Source organism: Dermacentor variabilis, chromosome 2 (assembly GCF_050947875.1).
Source record: "Dermacentor variabilis isolate Ectoservices chromosome 2, ASM5094787v1, whole genome shotgun sequence".
Taxonomy (NCBI): Eukaryota; Metazoa; Arthropoda; class Arachnida; order Ixodida; family Ixodidae; genus Dermacentor; species Dermacentor variabilis.
In genome coordinates this window covers 94,118,708-94,135,894 of record NC_134569.1, presented here as the reverse complement: position 1 = coordinate 94,135,894, position 17,187 = coordinate 94,118,708, and the positions used below count along the sequence as shown (strand labels likewise).

At 46.0% G+C, this 17,187-nt stretch overlaps 1 protein-coding gene across 3 annotated transcripts in view; it reads left to right on the top strand.

Moving 5' to 3' along the window:
* LOC142572321 (kin of IRRE-like protein 3) overlaps positions 1–17,187 on the top strand; it is a 34,884-nt gene that overhangs the window by 2,422 nt on the left and 15,275 nt on the right. For 2 of the 3 annotated variants that reach the window (XR_012826040.1, XM_075681331.1), the window contains exon 2: positions 14,670–14,687. The exons of the other annotated variant lie outside the window; for it this stretch is intronic. Coding sequence is in view for 1 of the 2 variants with exons in the window: in XM_075681331.1 (XP_075537446.1) it covers positions 14,670–14,687 (18 nt within the window). In the remaining variant the exon portion in view is untranslated. The remainder of the gene's footprint in view (positions 1–14,669; positions 14,688–17,187) is intronic. 3 annotated transcript variants of the gene reach the window in all.

Here is a 17,187-nt window from a genome sequence, read left to right as displayed (position 1 = left end):
CTCTATGACTGCTGGTATCTCTACTGAATCAAATGCCTTTTCATAATCTACGAAAGCCATATATAGAGGCTGATTGTATTCTGTGGATTTCTCGATTAACTGATTCATCACATGGATGTGATCCATTGTGCAGTAGCCAGCCTGTTCCCTTGGATGACGAAAGTCCAGTGTTGGCCTTATTCTGTTGGAGATTATCTTGGTGAATATTTTTTGTAGTACTTGGAGTAAGCTAAAGAACCTACCATTATTCAATTATTTAACGAGTCCTTTCTTGTAGATTAGTATAATGTTTGCATTCTTCCAGTTCTCTGGGACCCTTGCAGTCGATAGACACTTCGTATAAAGAGCCGCCAGCTTTTCAAGCATTACATCTCCTCCATCTTTGATTAAATCGACTATTATTCACTATTCAATAACACAGAACGAGAAAGCATATCCGACCAAGAAAGCCTTAGCTGATCCCCAGCGAGATTAAAATTCGATCGCTTTCTTAATCGGAGAAAAAAAAAAGGAAAAAGTGGGTCATCGGCTATAGAATTATCGCTAAGGCAATCTAGTATTCTTGCTGCCACAGATGTTTACAATTCGTAAATAAGAATTGCGCTATAGCGCTGCTTGCTTCAGTGGAGATTTGAGCTTCGGAGCGATAAGAGCGAACGGGAACTTGAGATAAGTACAGGGCATAGTTTCACGTATATGATAACACGTCGTGTTCGGTTGGTAATACAGCGTCTTCTTCAGTGGGCCTATGTAATTTGTGATGGACCATATATATACGGTACTACCATCGCTGCTGTCATTTCATTCAGTCGTTATATCGTTGCATTTGTGTTCTGTATCCCTTTTCTTATTGTTTATGATATAAGTTGAGTTTTCGTTCATCAGCGAGGTTGTTTTCTCGGTGGCTGTAAGAGCAGTGATCTCGACAAGTTTGCGGGCACATGGTATAAATTTACTCCTCTTATCAACATACGCTTTTCCCGGTACAAGCAATGCGAAGCGGGCGGCGGGGGGGGGGGGGGGGGGGGTGCAGACAAGCAGCAATTCCTGGAATGGCCAGACGAGGCTATAGTGTATATATTTAACTGACAACATGCTGAGCATGCAGTAGCTTCAACCGGGCTGTTGAAACGTCTCAAGAGATGATTAATGCTGTGTTTTCATGAATCGAGCATTTAAGGGCAACATTTTGATAAACAAAATGTGATGGTTTTTCCAGCAGCGGCCTCCATACAAAAGCGGTTCAACTCAAAGGAAGCACTCGCCCGAACAGTCTGCGCATTCCTGTGTATCCTTTCTCTCGCACGCCTTATTTACTGCAGATGCCAGTACAGTCGCAGCGACAGAGTCAGAGCTGGGTTAGTTTTGACTCTCAACGTTTTTTTTTTTTTTTTGTTCTCGGCTGCCCGAAGCTCAAGCCTCAAGAGAGTTCCCGGTTCACGCTGCACGGCTTCACCACTCTTGCGAGAAATGTCGGGGGCCGTGACGTGAAAAAGAAAAAAAAAAACAAATACAAGAAGGAGAAAGCAACCGTGAACTTTCCCTGCTTCACTCATACCCGTACACAGACGAGAACACTTGCACGCGTACCAACTATAGCCAAAGAGCGCAGGTATTTAATCTCTCGCGCTCTTTCGCGCGGAATGGGGAGTAACGAAGAAAGCCGGTAAATAATAAAGCCCCAAGTGCGAGGGACGAGCGGTCGACGACCGACACATGGGACGCACATGTTGAGCGATCTTCCCTCGTCGCAGCGCCGGGGTGTCGACGCGCGAGCAGAAACAAAGCGGGAAATGCGGCGCAGACCACTTGCGCGTGGGAACAAGTGCATGCCCTCCTCTCCGAGCTGCGCTTGACGCGGGGGGGGGGGGGGGGGTTGTCTTCGTCTTTTTTTTGTGCTTTCTCGACATTTTTTTTAATGCGCCTGCCTTGTTCTGTGCTCCACTCGCGGGCTTGCGCGCCGCTGCGAGCAAAAAGAAAAAGGGAGATAATGGTTCGGTATTCACAACGAGCTGTAGAGGCTGATCGCTGCTGCTGGCGCGTCTATCTCCTCCCCAACAGCCATCCCGCGTCACCCGTTGCGAGTGGCAACGAAGCGTCGCCGCGCGCGCGAGTGTGTGTCGCTTGCTTGCGAGGGATCGTACGCACTCTCGGGCTACGCCGGCATGCTGTGCGCGGGGGGTGCATGAAGGGGGCTCCTCTGTGGTGGCCTGTCGAGAGCGAGGTGCCGGCAGTTCGCACACACCAGCGCGCCCAGTGCGCGCGTACAGATCGCCGCCGCGTTCTTTTGCCTCGCTCACGGTGCCTCCTTCCTGATTGAGCTTTTCTCTCACGTCGATCGGGTTTCGTGCGTGACCAAGAACACCCTCGGCAATCTCGAGTGCTCTAGCGGGAAAAAAAAGAAGGAAGCGCGGCTTGTTGATTCGAAGAGAACGTGCGGTAATTAACTTCCAGCCATCTCGAGCTTTGTTGACACTGCGTTAGAGCGCGTCGCATTTTTAGCGGGATGATCAAATTGGGTTTGCTTGTCGGCGGCATTTCGGTATCTTGGAGCTTTTCTCTTTTCTACTTTTCTGACAGAATTAACCTGTTTCGAGAAACATAGTTAGGCAGAGACGTGACTGTATCGCTACCGATACGCAGTCGCGTGATATTCAGTTTACTGGAGCACCAGCTCTGGTTTAAAGGCTTGGTCAGAGCGCTGAACAAGTCGTCGAATGTATACTTGGACGTACCTTCATATCTGGTGGTTCTAAAGAACTTTGATCGGTTTCCTTCCGGAACAGTCGCTCTTGCGTTTAAAATGCTTGTCCAAGAAATAGCATCAGCGCAATTCATAGACGCACAGGTGCGATAAGTAGCGTAGGCGAAATCTAGCGCTCGCACTTGCCACTGGGAATAAAGAACGAATTGCCGTTGATATCTAAGGTGACACGGTCTCAAATATACATGTATTAGGGACAGGCGTTTGTTGAGATGCCCCTTTTCGAGGCTTGTTGCCCTGTCGTACGAGTGACTGCGTAATTTTACTTTCAACTGACTTTTTCTAATCGTTGCCATAACAAAAACACGGAACGTCCACCATATTTCAATTGGACGACAGAGAGCTAGCAGATGCCATGATAGAGCGACCATGGTATCAATCGACATCCACACAGGAAGACACTAGAGCCCTGCGGCGCTTTTAGAGCACATTTTCCGACCGACTTTCAACATATATTGAACGGTGTTGTGCGCGTGGCCACAGCACCTGTATTTTTTGTCATTCCTTTTATTTTATTTTTCATTTTCTTCTCCATTCTTCATTGAAGGGTTGCAAACTATGTGCAACCTGGTAACCCCCCTTCCTTTCCTTTTTCTTTTCTTTATCTCCCTGAATCTCGCCATACCAACTCGATTCTGTAGATTTCTGACCTATCCCACTCACGGGGAAGCTCACATAATTGCTCTTCTCCACGTTTTGGCAGCACTGCTTCCATATAAGCAATTAGCTCTTTAGCAGGAATGAAATGAGCGTGGAGTTAAGGTAAATAAACGACATAGTGTTGAGTGCCGTCAGCACAAGGTTGGGCAACAAACCGTCCACCGTCAAAAGCCCTGGAAATACCGTTATAGTCGGTGGTATTATGCTTCGTTTGCGCGGAAGACAGTGGAAAAGTCGCTGCAAATTTTCAAATTCATGTGCGGCAATTTGTTACGAAGGAGCGCTATTGTCAGTGGATTCGAGACTGCTTTCAGTCGCCGTTACCTTCAGCAGTCCCCGTTCGCTGACAAGACGTGCAGATATCTGCACGTCTTGTCAGCGTGCCAAAGCTTTATAAGTCTTTCTTTCTTTTTTTTTTAGCCGACTTAGCGTTTCGGGCGACTAAGGGCGTTCGAGTACGAGCAGGAGAGTGGGCCTAAAGATTCATTCTTGATGAGAAGGTTGCGCGCAACTAGACAGACGAGAATACGAGACAACGAACATAGGACTAATGGGACAACGAAGATGGGATGCCACTAACAACAACGTTCTTAATCACACTCGTTCTATCTTGTATTTTCTTGTCGTCTTTCTGGTTCTCCCTAAATAATTATGCGCCCGCTGGCCATGGGACAAGACCTCTAATAACTCAGCTTTTGTCGCTTGATCTTGATTGTCATCACAAACCGCTCCCCGACGCCACTGATCTAATGACATTCTTGTCTGTCATGAAGCTGGGTGCAGAAACGCCAGCTTGAACAGGGACACGTGGGAGAAACTCCTACGGCTAATCTCGTACCCATACACAAACACCTAAGATTTCCGCCGGGGTAGCGTTAATTGGTAAAGTACCATACGAGTTATGCGTAAGATGTGGTGTTCGGCTCCCGTCTTCTGCAGGTTGTGTCTTGATCGGCTTTCATTTCTCTTTACACATGTTTCTTTTTTTACATTGCAAGGAAACATAACAACTAATTTTTTATTTCTTTGGTTCCTTAAAGAGAGCAAGGCATTAACCAAGGCGGGTGGACGCAAACCTGCGGGACTAGAAGCTTTGAAAGCGAGTGAGAGAGAGAAAAACACACACACACACGCGCGCGACCTTCAGTAGAGGTGAAAGCTGTGTTGCTCTACGACGTGTGCTCGCATACTCGGAAGCAAGATTTCGGTTAAAAGAGGGGAGCCATGACGAGCGATCGCGCACCTCGTTGTAGTTTTTTGCGCAGATACACGGGCGAGCCTTCAGATCCCGCCCCATAGTCACACTCATTTATATTATCGGTGCGCTTCTTGTTTAACATTGTTTTATTTTGTTATCGATATTGTAGTATAGGCCCTCGTAGCCATACTAAGACCTTAGGAGGTCGTCGCGCGCTCCTTCTTTTCCACGAATTGCCGTCGCGCTCGTTAAAAGGTGATTTGGAATTCTTCGCGTGTTGGATTTGTAGCGTATATGAGCTCGCTTGCGGGAGAATTTTCTATTTCTGCTGGAAGAAGAAAAAAAAAAAAAGAAAGGTAGGGGGTGAGGGGGCTCCATCAGTTCTTTTTGCCTTCGTTTCCATTCGTCTTGCATATTCTTTGAAACCTAAGCTTCGGTTCTTCTTGACGAGCATCGTTTAGGCGCTCGGGCCAAAGTGCCATCGAGGGAAGGGAGGAAGGAAATCCCGTTTTCCACTTCACTTGGTCTGTGTTGCCTGCGCACGTAAATGTAGCACTTGTACTCCTCTGCATTCTATAATCTGTACATAAATTTATTTGCGTTTTTTTACTTTACATTTGCATTGATTAGACGATGCGTGAATAAATGCGGAGAGAGAGAGAGAGAGAGGGAGAAACCGAGACATAGCAAACGATATATAACAGTATGTCAAAGGCGCATGCTATGGTGAACGAAAACTCTGGAAAGTGTAGAGAGCTGGTGTAACGCAGGTTGTGCAGTCACGACGGCCAATTTACTCGCTTCTTAAAATCCCGAGGGCAAAATCCGATTTATGAGGCAGCTTTCCCCCTTTGTTCTCTACCGTGTATCGCGAGGTCTACCGTACTTGTTTTTTTTTTCTGTATTTTTACCTGCGCAACGTTTTTGACTATCTAGGACAAAAACGAAACAAACTGTTGCAGAAGTTGTGCCTGATGACTATCTTTGAGAATGCGACATTGTTTTTTTTTATCGTGTATTTCTACATGATGCATTGCTTTGTATAAATTTATGCCGGCTACATATGGCGACGTACAGAGCGATTCTCGTGATGCGTAGATGACTCGCTGCCCATGACAGCCGTTGCGGCTCCAAGTGGCATTTGGGCCAGGAATCCACCAAGCCCATTGATTAGTACGTCCTGTAATAGGAATGAAGGAAAAAGGGTTTATTTTACAATAATTACACTGGCTCCACATGCCCAAGCCCACTCCATGTAGGAGCATATTAAACGTCGGAGTTCAAACCAGGACACGTCAGCACCACCTCCCACTGCGCCAATGGTATCGGCTTTTAAAACACGTCGTCTTCCGTAGGAGACTAGGCTCGGGAATCTGATGCCTATATGGAATGCATCATGTAACCGCACGAAAACAAGGGACAAAGAAGGAACACACAGGACAGGCGCTTGTTTTCGTGCGGTCCCTTGTTTTCGTGCGGTTACATGATGGATTCCAATAACGACCACCAACTAGCCCGCTTATCCCTGTTAAATGATGCCTATATCTCGGCCAATCACGATCGTCGAATCGGTCTCCAAATTCCTCACATGATGCCGCACCATTCTGCCGGGCTCTGCCTCCTATGTTGCACCTTCGCCACCACATATCGCGCAAGCACGTAGCAATCCAGAAATGCGAGGTCGACGCTGTTCCCACGGCAGCCCTTCGACGTTCAGCCCTTTACTCAATTAGTTCACCACGGCAGGGTCAGGTTGAGCTAGCGTGATCATCGCGGTATCCGTCCCCTCGAAGTGAGCTCCTTTGTTTGCGCGTCGCAGTCTATGTCGGGCCCCGCCAGCGTCGGAGCACGCGCTGATGAAAGGACTGCCGCGTGGCAAACGTCCAAGCAATGCTCACCGCCGAACTGAGACGTAACACAGCGAACAGAGGCTGTGTACTAAAGTACGACCACTTAGCTTTCCGATTTCAAGTTCTCTATACATCTTACAATGCATGATAAGTTACGTCTCTGGTAGGCAAGCTTAAATAGGGGTTCGACTAAATTTGGAAGCAGTATGCCTTCGGCTACTTTACTTCCCTGATAAGGAAATTATATATTTGCCCAAACAAATTAGGAAATTAAAATGGACAAACAATGGTAAGGACACTTTAGCTGTGGTTTATGCGGTACTCGCATATGTAACGGTATCTCCAGCAGCGATGGCGAAATGTCTGCACTATAAAAGTGCACATTACAGAAAGGTGGATGGCTGAACTGGTTGGTATATTCATGGAAGCACATTTCTTTTATACGGCAGTGCCCGCGTACCGACTAAAGCTAAGGTCTATTTCTGTCGCTAAAAATTAATGGCACCAGTACGGAGAAAAAGTGACGGGTACTCTATAGATTCACCGTATCGCTTATTCTTGCAGCCGTGTCGCACTTGATTACCACTTCCGAACAGAAGATAACAGTGAAATTATAAATATCCAAAGACTAATGACGAGACCGGCTCCGCAGCTCACACTGAAAACACCTGCCTGTAAGCGAACGACACGCGTTTAAGTTAGTCCTTCTTCGCCGTGCATGTCGCGTGCGGGGCTTTCACACCCTGGTTACAGCTAACCGACCAGCAAAGTTTGCGACACTCAGGGAAGAGCACACATTATGTGTACTTAACGCTCCCCCACGCCGTACATACTTTTCACTGTATACCTACTACATATACGTTCTTTTACACACTTGCTTACAACGCCCGCGCTTCTCTTACGTGTGCGTTCGCGTCGGCGCGCGCGGGAGAACGCATCGTTTATTTATTCGCGTTACCAGCGCGAGTAGCGTCGCGAAAGCACGGAGACGACTGGCAAACAAAATGGCGTCAACGTCCTTGGCGATGTCGTCTGCCGGGTCTGCTGAAAGCAAGCAGCCGCCGGGACCTGTGCGAACATGCATTATTCATGGGGCTTTTCACAGCCGCCCGCACCTATTCGGATTCGTGGATATATAGGCTCGTGCCGCGGCGCCAAGACAGAAGCCGAGTCGAGCCGAGCTCCCCGGCAACGGAAGCGCGAGTCTCGGAATATTCTAGCAAATGATGGAGCCTTTCTATTCGTTGGTCGAGGCTGCCGTTCCCGTGTCGGCGACTTCCGAGAAAACCTGGGCATACAAGAGAAGGAGATTGAAAAGGAATAAACACTAAGAAAAGGTGGCTCCAGCTCTGCCCTGTAGTAGTTCAATGTACCGTAAGAGAGGGCATACGGCAGGCTTCCGTGGCGGAGATGGGTGGAAGTTGGTGAAACGAAAACTAATCAAAAATGGGAGAATTTGCGATAAGTTTAGCAGCAAAGACGTGGCAGTAGCCCTTTAAGAAGAGTTCCGTGTTTGAGATGGAGCGATTGGAACAAAGAGATGAGATAAAGGGAGAGAAGGCAGTCTCGACTTCCTGCTTAAGAAGGTTGCCGTTGAGCAGTAAGACGAAGTCGTTATCCTTTGAACGAAGACTTAATATTCGTGGCGTGGAAAGAATATCTGCCTTTGGGGAACTGAATTTGCGTATTCGGACGTTATACGATCTAGGCATCTCTCATTTTACTGTTTAGTGCACATAAATGTAATGCGACTGTAAGTGCTGAACAATGAAAGGCTTTCGCGATCTTTAGACGTGGCGCGACAAGACACAGACAGAAAAGATATACGTGCGGTGCACATTATGTTCTCATTTTTTTTGTTCGTGCTGATGTCTAAAACCAACATGGATTATCAGCTTAACCAAATTGTTACTCCTGGGAGGCGTTCACGGCAGGAATAACCTTGAGGGTACAGTATAGAACAGCACTAAATTTCTAGTGCAGTGGTGCATCAGCTGCTTCAATGACTAGAAGCAATATTGCTATTTGAAGATATCTTCCTATGCTCCTTGTGAGGGACGCAATATAGCCGAAGTTGCTGTTGCAACAGAAAAACGAATAAATAAATAAATAAATAAATAAATAAATAAATCCTTTCTTATGTTGTGCTGATGCCCCGGAGGCCAGTCAGAAGGACTTTCAGTGAACTAGCTCTAGTAAATATAATAAAAAGATCTAAAGTGCCGTCCCATTCTAAGCGACATTTCTAAAATTCATATGTCAGCGCAACAACAGACGAGAACGAAAACTATGATCATGAAGAACAGATCATGAACATATTACAACTCGCCAAGTTCTCGTTACTTCTGCAGCACAGTCCCCGACGAAATTCACCAATTTACCGAAATTTACCAAGAAATCTAAGAAAAAAACTGAATATATCATTAGCTTCACAACGGAGCCTGATGTTCGCATTTCCAGCCGGCGCTAGTATATGCGAACAACGTAGGGATTTCCGATTTACTGGCTATTTTTAGAGCCTGCTCGGAAATTCAACGTTTTACGAGATCCCATGGTCCGTAAACTTTTGTGGTTGACGGTACATTCCTGAGTTTACTAGAGTAAAAAAGGAATCTCAGTATTAAGATAAGCTTGTAATGTTGGCTTCAGAACGGATCACCTATAATCTCCCCAAATACAGTCAAATAACAAAGGAGGATATAACAAAATAATGGTTATCACGAAGTAACTAAAGTTTCTCTTGAAATGCCTATGGCGATTCATAATGCAGTACATGCAGCATGGTATGTAACGAAGTCATGAACATAACGAAGTAATTCGGGCATCACCTTCGTTATACCTTAAAAATAACAACGAGGTTTTAATGTGTGCCTGTCGAGTTAGCTCAGTTACTGTGGAATAGTGCTGCCCAGCGGGAGGCCGCGGATTCAGTCGTCGGCCGCATTTTGACGGGGGTGGAATGTAAAAAGCGCTCGAACACCGTGCATTTAAAGAACACAAGACTATCAAAGTGGTCCGAACCCATACACCATAGTTTGTTTCATAGCCTTGGGGCCTCGGTGCGGCTTGTGGACAGCTGCATTAGCCAAAAATTCTAACCACTGCTGCCATTCACCGATCGCTTTTATTTGTCAAAATGTGTTCGAACTTCATATTGTTTTTTATCCCATTGTGCAAACGCGGGTGATTCTTTAATTTCCAAGCTTTGCCACCTTATTTCACTTGAGTTCGTTTTATTTAATTCCAACATTCAGGCGTGCAATGACCACCACGTTAACCTGCGGCTACCAGAAGAGAGATACCAGGAGACACTTCCCTCCAGCACACTACAGAGATTCCAGGAGACACTTCCCTCCACCACATAATTCCCTTAATCGAGAAGACGCCGTCGCGTGGCGACCGCTTCAAACTAATTCATTTCCTTGCCTCTTTTATCTTCACCTCTTCCAGCCCACACAATATCCCTCATACTGTCCCTATTGTGGAGCAAAGCCCGCAGTATATCATTGCAGCTGGGAGTGCCCACACCCTCCGAGCTACTCCCCTATTCCTTCACCTTCACCTTCCTCATGGGAGACTGCGCTGACCAGCTCAGACCCGCAAGAGCAGCGACGGCTGATCCAGCGGGCACGCGGTGTGGCACGAGCCAATGGGGCCCTGAACTAAGGGCTCCACCCTGCGAGGAAGTCGCCCAATCTCATTACAAATAAATATTTTCTCTCTCTCTCTCTCTCTCTCTCTCTCTCTCCCTCTCGCACTTCTGTATTTTTAGGTTTCAATTCCGTCATTTTAATTTATTCACCTTTCCTCACTTTTTTGTCTCTCTCTTTATGTTTCATAGCGGTAAACGTTGTCACCACCGTAGCCATGGCATGTGTGTGCTTCACCTCGTTACCTACTTGCATGATGGTGAAAGCTACGGGATAGAACCACAAGGATGTTTCTTTTTTCTTTTTCCCCCATTCATTGCCACTTTGTGATCGCACTGCACGCATCGTCGACGCCATGGAAATGTCACCGTATGGCCCTGCTGAAAAAGGGGAAGGTCTGTGTCCCTTTTGTCGAACACGCAGCCGGCTCTCGCTTCATGATTGGCTGATACGTGCTCTAGCCTTCGCTGCACTGTATGAAGTTAGCGAGTCCAAGTGTAGCTCCAGAGTGCATTAAGTGTCCGCTAGCTTGCTATCTTACTTCGCCGCCTTTATACCTGTCATTAACTGCTTTACTTTGGCTGTAAACTTTCGCCCTTCCACGCATTGCACACCCTGTTATCGCATTTCTTTCTACAATTGGCGTTAGAACTCCAGAACTTGCACCTAATGTCTAACTACTCCGTTTAAACTGTAGTCAGCGGTACCTTCAGTGTGGATATGTAACGCTTTCTTGGCAGCTACAGGGCGTTCTGCTGCTGACCACGGAGTAGCAGTTTCAATTTGCGACAACAGGGCGCTCACTTATTCGGGGCGGAAAGCAAAAGCGACAGTGCAATGAAATTTCAGTGCACGTTAGGGAATGGCATGTGCCTTGCGCTCGTAAGGCGAAATATTAGGCCGTAGCCGTCCGCTGCTCCACACCTCATTGCCCAGTGTTCCTGTAGTACACGAATAATCCTGTCGGTCGAGCAGCCGAAATAATGACAACAACCTGCAACAACCGGAACTCTCATTCGTGGTATCCCGTGTGAATCGTACGTTGAACCCTCCACGATGGGTTATAGAGACGTAAAGGGAAACAAGCAAATAAGATCAGCCGCAACAACAAAATAATCACAATGAAAAGAGAGAGATAGAGAGAAGAGACGAAAAGAAAATCCCTACCTACGCGTTAACAGGTACTGTGGCATAGAGACCGTGGTGAGGCATACATTGTAGTTCATACAAGCTAGAACACTTTACCGGTTAGTTGTGCGTAAGGGTGCAGCTAACTACATAGCCAGAAAGGCCGACTTCTGGCTCACGTTGTGTACGAGATCGAGGTTCCTCGTTGTGTTGAATTACGCTCTGTTGCTCGGCACGTGCCCGTCGTATAGTGGTTATCTCCCTAAATAGCTGCCCGAAACGGACAAACTCAAGCAAGGCGGGGGGGGGGGGGGGGGAGCGGGGGAAGTTGGCGGGAGAAGGAGGGAGAGGAGGTACGGACGCGAAAATAAAGAAAGAGAGGAAGAACATGCGGTAGTCCATTTTTCCTCGCTTCCCTAATGAAGCCTCGCCCCAGTTTCAATCAGCGTGCTATGCTCACATCTGGCTCCCGCTCGTCCACGAACTGCTAAAGAAGTAACGACAATAAAGCCGAAAGCATCGGGAACGCAAAACCGAGCAACTGAATACTACAGCGGCGCCTAATGACGCCTAATTGAGGCAGCTGTGCGGGAGCCGTGGCCCACTATATACGTGGACTTGTGCGAAGACAGGAAGAGAGGCAAGGAACACAAGTAAATACAAAGAAACGCAAGAAACGAGCGCCAGTGAGTGAAATCAAGTGCGGCCACGCGTCGAATTGGCCAAACAGGCTCTGGGCGGTGAAATACAAAGCTAGATGAGCAGGCCTACACAATACAGTGGGGAGCACGTGTTTGGATAAAACACGAGATAAAGCCAAGGTGAACTGTCGGGCGATTTAGTTGTTGCAATTATTTCAGAACTGTTTCAGGTACATGCTTGGCTTTGCGTGTGACCATGGGTCGGCTGAAATGAACAAAATGGCCTGCTCTGTGCCTTAGATACTGTTAAATGGGACATATGGCAGCGCTGCAAATAACGCGTTCCAAACCTGAAACACTGATTTGTGATTGGCGTGCGTGAATCGAAAGTTGCTTACTATTTTAAAATAAAAAAATTGTGACGCTTGTACTACATGTCTTGTTAAAGAGAAGTCTGACGACCTCCTAATTCGTCACCATCCTTGCGTTACCGTTACCTCGCTTTAGAAATTTGTTGCTTCCTGAGGGTGAAGGTTTCCTAGCGCCCGAAGAAAAATTTACTTGGTTTCCGTTGGGTGCGTACGTAGTTCATATCTTATTCAAGTAATTCTTGGCATTTGGTTCGCTTCTGGGATAACTGACGCAGCGCTGTGGGTTCGTCTACGTGAGGGATATCTCAGTGAATGGTGCGCTTGCACTGTTTTGGTGTGTGCGGCATGCAGGAATTAATTAATTAATTAATTTGTAATACTTCCACTCTCAGTTGAGAGCCGGTGGGCAATGCCAAGAGTTACAAGGAATAATCGTGCTTTAAAAAAAAAAGGAATTGACATTTTGAAAACACGCGCACTGTACGCACACACATACGCTCACACAAGAGAAACGAAGCACGTCCGCCGGGGTAGGATTGAAGCCATAAATGTGCACTAAGCGTTTTTCATGCATATGACATCAACATCGGAAATAAAGTTTAACAGTGTACGGTCGGTGTATTATATTATAATAATAATTTTTCCAACATGTCTGCATGAACAGTCATCCGATCGGTACCGAGTTCACGTGCTGTTTAATTCACCGCTCTTAACGGTTCCAACCTGCTCCAAAGGCCCGTTGGAAGCCCTTAGAGCCAAAATCCTGTCCTGCACGTCAAATGAGAAATTTCCTGCACATTCACGCAAAAATCAGACAAATTGTCTTCTAGGTTTTGGACACTTGTCCGAAATATTAATAGACTTGCTCGCTTTCTTGTAGTGGCGTGGTTAAATTATCCAAGAATGTGGCCCACATTTGCTCTGTAGTAGTACGAATCCTGCCACCCCCTCCCCCTCCCCCCCCATTTCCGCCGTAGCCAATTGTCCATACGACTGCATGCATTCCACATCTTCCACTACATCGGCCGAAGCGAATCCAAAATCGGTAAATCAATAGATGTATGCCATTCAACTTTATTTTCAGGCCGATTGCTGCTCCTTAAGTCTTCCATTCCTGTGTGTGCTCATTCCATTGTCTGAACGCAGAAACAGCCGGTTCTAAAATGGCTCGCCTGATTTCCTTTTCCAGAGAAATTGCCTCGCACGGCAATTTTGGAATATCTGAAAGTGGCCTCTTCATCTATATTGAGCATTAAATCGTCCGCTTATGCTAGAGTTCAGCTTTGCAAAGGAAGTGACAAAAATAAAAGAACCAAAAATGAAAATAAAAGCAAGGATAACTAGAAAATTGTGGTTCAGGGTGATAAAGGTTGAAATGTGTGGCACTCACATTCTTCTTCTTTTTTATGTTGTGATTCACGTTGTTTATTATCGGTAGCGCTTCATCGTTTGCGTGAAACAGCGTGCCTTCAGAGAAAAACAAGACATGCTGAATATAGGCAGGCGAAGTGGTGTGCGTTGAGGATCGATGGACGGTGCAGTAGAGCCTCATAGCCAATTTAGATTATGGGGTTTTACGTGCCAAAACCACAATCTGATTGAGGCACGCGCAGTAGTGGAGGACTCCGGGAATTTGGGCCACGTGGGGTTCTTTAATAACGTGCATCGAGATGCGGCCAGCATGGCAGGGATTCGATCCCGCGACATCGTGTTTAGCATCAGTCTCACACCATAGCCACAAAGCAACCACGACGGGTCTGGTAAATTTCAATTCAACATGATGCTCGGCGGCGCTGCTTCTTGTATACGCTCATATATGCGTTCCTTGAACTTCGTACGCCCTGAAAGCGTTATGAAAAAAAAGAAATCATTGCGTGCATATTGAGAATGGTTTCATGGTTTAGCGTGGTTTAGCATACTTTTGTTATGCCCTGCGCAGATTATTATTTTTCATTCGACCTAATTAGATATTCAGTCTTAATTAATTAAGACTGATTATCGGTGTTAAATTTGGCAACCCCAATTTAACACCGAGACAGAGAGAAAGAGAAAATTAGAGTGTGAGAGTTAAAGGCCAGGTTGTAGTACAATGCAGTCAGGTGCATATGACCTCCTATGTCTTTCAGACCGTATTCCTGCAAGTTTCCCTAAGCAAAGCAAAAACGCATATGTGCAGGTTTTGACATACTTCAACAGCATCTGCATAACACGTTTAATTTCACTTTCACTCGTAGTAGCTTCACTCTGGTAAGGCTAAACGAAAAATTGACATTTTATTTAAATTAAAGACAACCTTTGTGTGTGATTGGCCGGTTTGGTTGTGTGTTTATTATGTTATTTTTGTTGAGTAATTTCGTTATACACGATTATTTATTTTTATTTCTTCTTTGGCGTCGTTTCTTTACAGAAGGCGCACCGACAAATAGTAAGTTTCTTTCATTATGGTTTTGTTTCCCGCTTTTAACTCACGGTTGCTGCAGACGTGGAAATTTGCTTTGTTACGCTGAGGAACAAATTGGTTTTCTCCGTGGTCGCATGCGCGGAGTTTTCTTGTCTGACGGGAAGCTCATGAGTCCTTACTAACAGGGGTACCTGCTTCTTGTGGTGGAAGTTTGTGTTCAGCATGCTTTGTTTGCTCGTTTCGGAGCGCTTTCCTTTGTTCTTACTGTCTGCACGCATCAAAATTAATCCCTAGGACATCAGTTACTATTCTGCTCACGGAACTCGTCGCCTGTTATGCGTGTCTACATGACTGTGACGACTTGCTCTGTAGATTTGATGCGAAGAGCTGTGTCGAAGATACGCCTATATACGCCTCTGTTGCTGCCTGAGAGGTTAACCTCAGAAAACCCAACCTATCATGCTGGTACGCTGTGTTTGATGCCTGATAATGCTCATTTAAGAATGAAAGACATAACGCAAAGCCCGTAATGATTTCTGTAAGTTATCAGGTTAAGCTCGAGTGAAGTTGCACATTTGTCTATAGCTCCGCAAACCCATTACTAATTGCTTAATAGCTATTATCGTTATCTTTAAGGCAGATAACGCTTCATTGTTATTTTACTGCAAATGTACTTTCCATGATCAAGTTGTTGCAACTTTTTTTCAACTGGAATGGTCTTTGAGCTTTGTGGGCCTAATGTAAGGCACCTAATGTTCTGCTTCGGGCACGATTTGCGACTTACTTTTAAACAAAGGTGCTTCTCTAGATTTTTTTTTTTTGAAGTATTCCCTCCGGTGGATTATAAAAAAGCAATAATTCGGTGCAATGTACTCAGTGACTAAATGGCTAAAAGTCAAAGAAAGAAGAAAGAAGGGACGCATTTTCTTCCCGCTATTTCTACACTTGTACATATATGTGCGCCCGTATTTACAAAGCATTCTTCTCGTAAAAGCAATGCCGCAGTGGCCCATACGTTCGAGTATTTCCGCGGAGGCTCACTGACCGTAGAGCGCGAGGATGAGGGTTCGATTTCTGACCACGGCATTTGTATTGAGAGGAATGCAAGAAGGTTCGCGTACCCAGATACCGGTGCACGTTAGAGAACCCCGTGCCATGAGCACTAATTCGGAGCGCTTCACTGCAGCGTTCCTAGTACTCCGCTGCGCAGATTAGGAAACCTAACAACTTAATTTAAAATTAACATTCGCATGCTCGCCACAGGTGATGTATCGTCCTCACATGAGTAACGCTTTATGACGGTACGTGGTTCCTTGCGAACACACCTATGTCTGGAATATTTCCCGTGTTTCGAGTTGTGCTACTCGTTAATTGTACTCACTCATCAACGTGCAAGCACGTATCCTATGAGGTTGTTTAAATATTAATCTAAGCCTATAAAAGGATAGAACAGGTGCTCATTTATTAAACGATATAGCTGAACAGCGCATGTTTTTACATGACATTCAGATGCGAAACCGTACTAACGTGTTCTCTATGCACATATAGCCAACAGCAACCTTCCAGCGTCTTTGGGATTTGTGATACAGGCCGTGTTTGCAGCACAACTGTACATAACTAGGCGCAATATTAGGGTAGTCTGAAGCATTCATGAAGTTGCTCTTACCATTTCTGAGAGTACTGAGGGGGGATTTCGCAACAGTGCGTTGAGATGAAGAATGAGACAAAGTAGAAAGGCAGGCAGCTCAATCAGAACAGAAAATGTTCGGTTTTGTAACAGTTCATTAATTTTGCGCTGCTGAGCTCGAAGTAGCGGGTTTGAGTCTGGCCGCGGCGACCGCATTCCGATGGGGGCGGAATGCTAAAGCGTTCGCGTACCGGGCATTGTGTCTACGTTAAATAACCCCGCGTAGTCAAAATTAATTCAAAGCCTTCCCCACTAAGGTGCGCCTCATGATCTGATCGTCGTTTTGACATGCGACATTCTGGAATTTTTTTTTATCAGTGCATCGATTATGTTCGGTCCAATGCAACAGGCCATTCGCCGCCAGTAAACGCGTACCTGCATCGCCGAACTAGATGTCAGCCGCAAACCAGTGCCGGACAAATTTACAAAGTACAGTATCCTTGCTCTAACTACAGTATCCTGCGTCCCTTCAAGGCCCTTTTCATCTCGGTGAAGCTTCTGATGAAGAAATGAATGGGCGCCAACACGCGGCCCAGTCGATAGCATCAGAATATTAGGCGACGCATTCGGGCTTCGTTGCATTGTGTAGACATGGATGTTTATCAAGCACACAACTAATGGCGGTAGCGTCATTTTCTTTATGTTTATTAAAAGGTAATCTTATTTGGCAATAGCATTGCGTTGGTTGGTATAGAGCTTCACAAGAGCAAGGAATATGGGCTAATGAATAAACTGGCAACATCTGCATCACATATTTGCGATATGATGTTTGGTATAGGTTACTGATCCCAGTTTGCAATGACCTGTAGTGGAAGATAAAACGGTTACATAACGCGC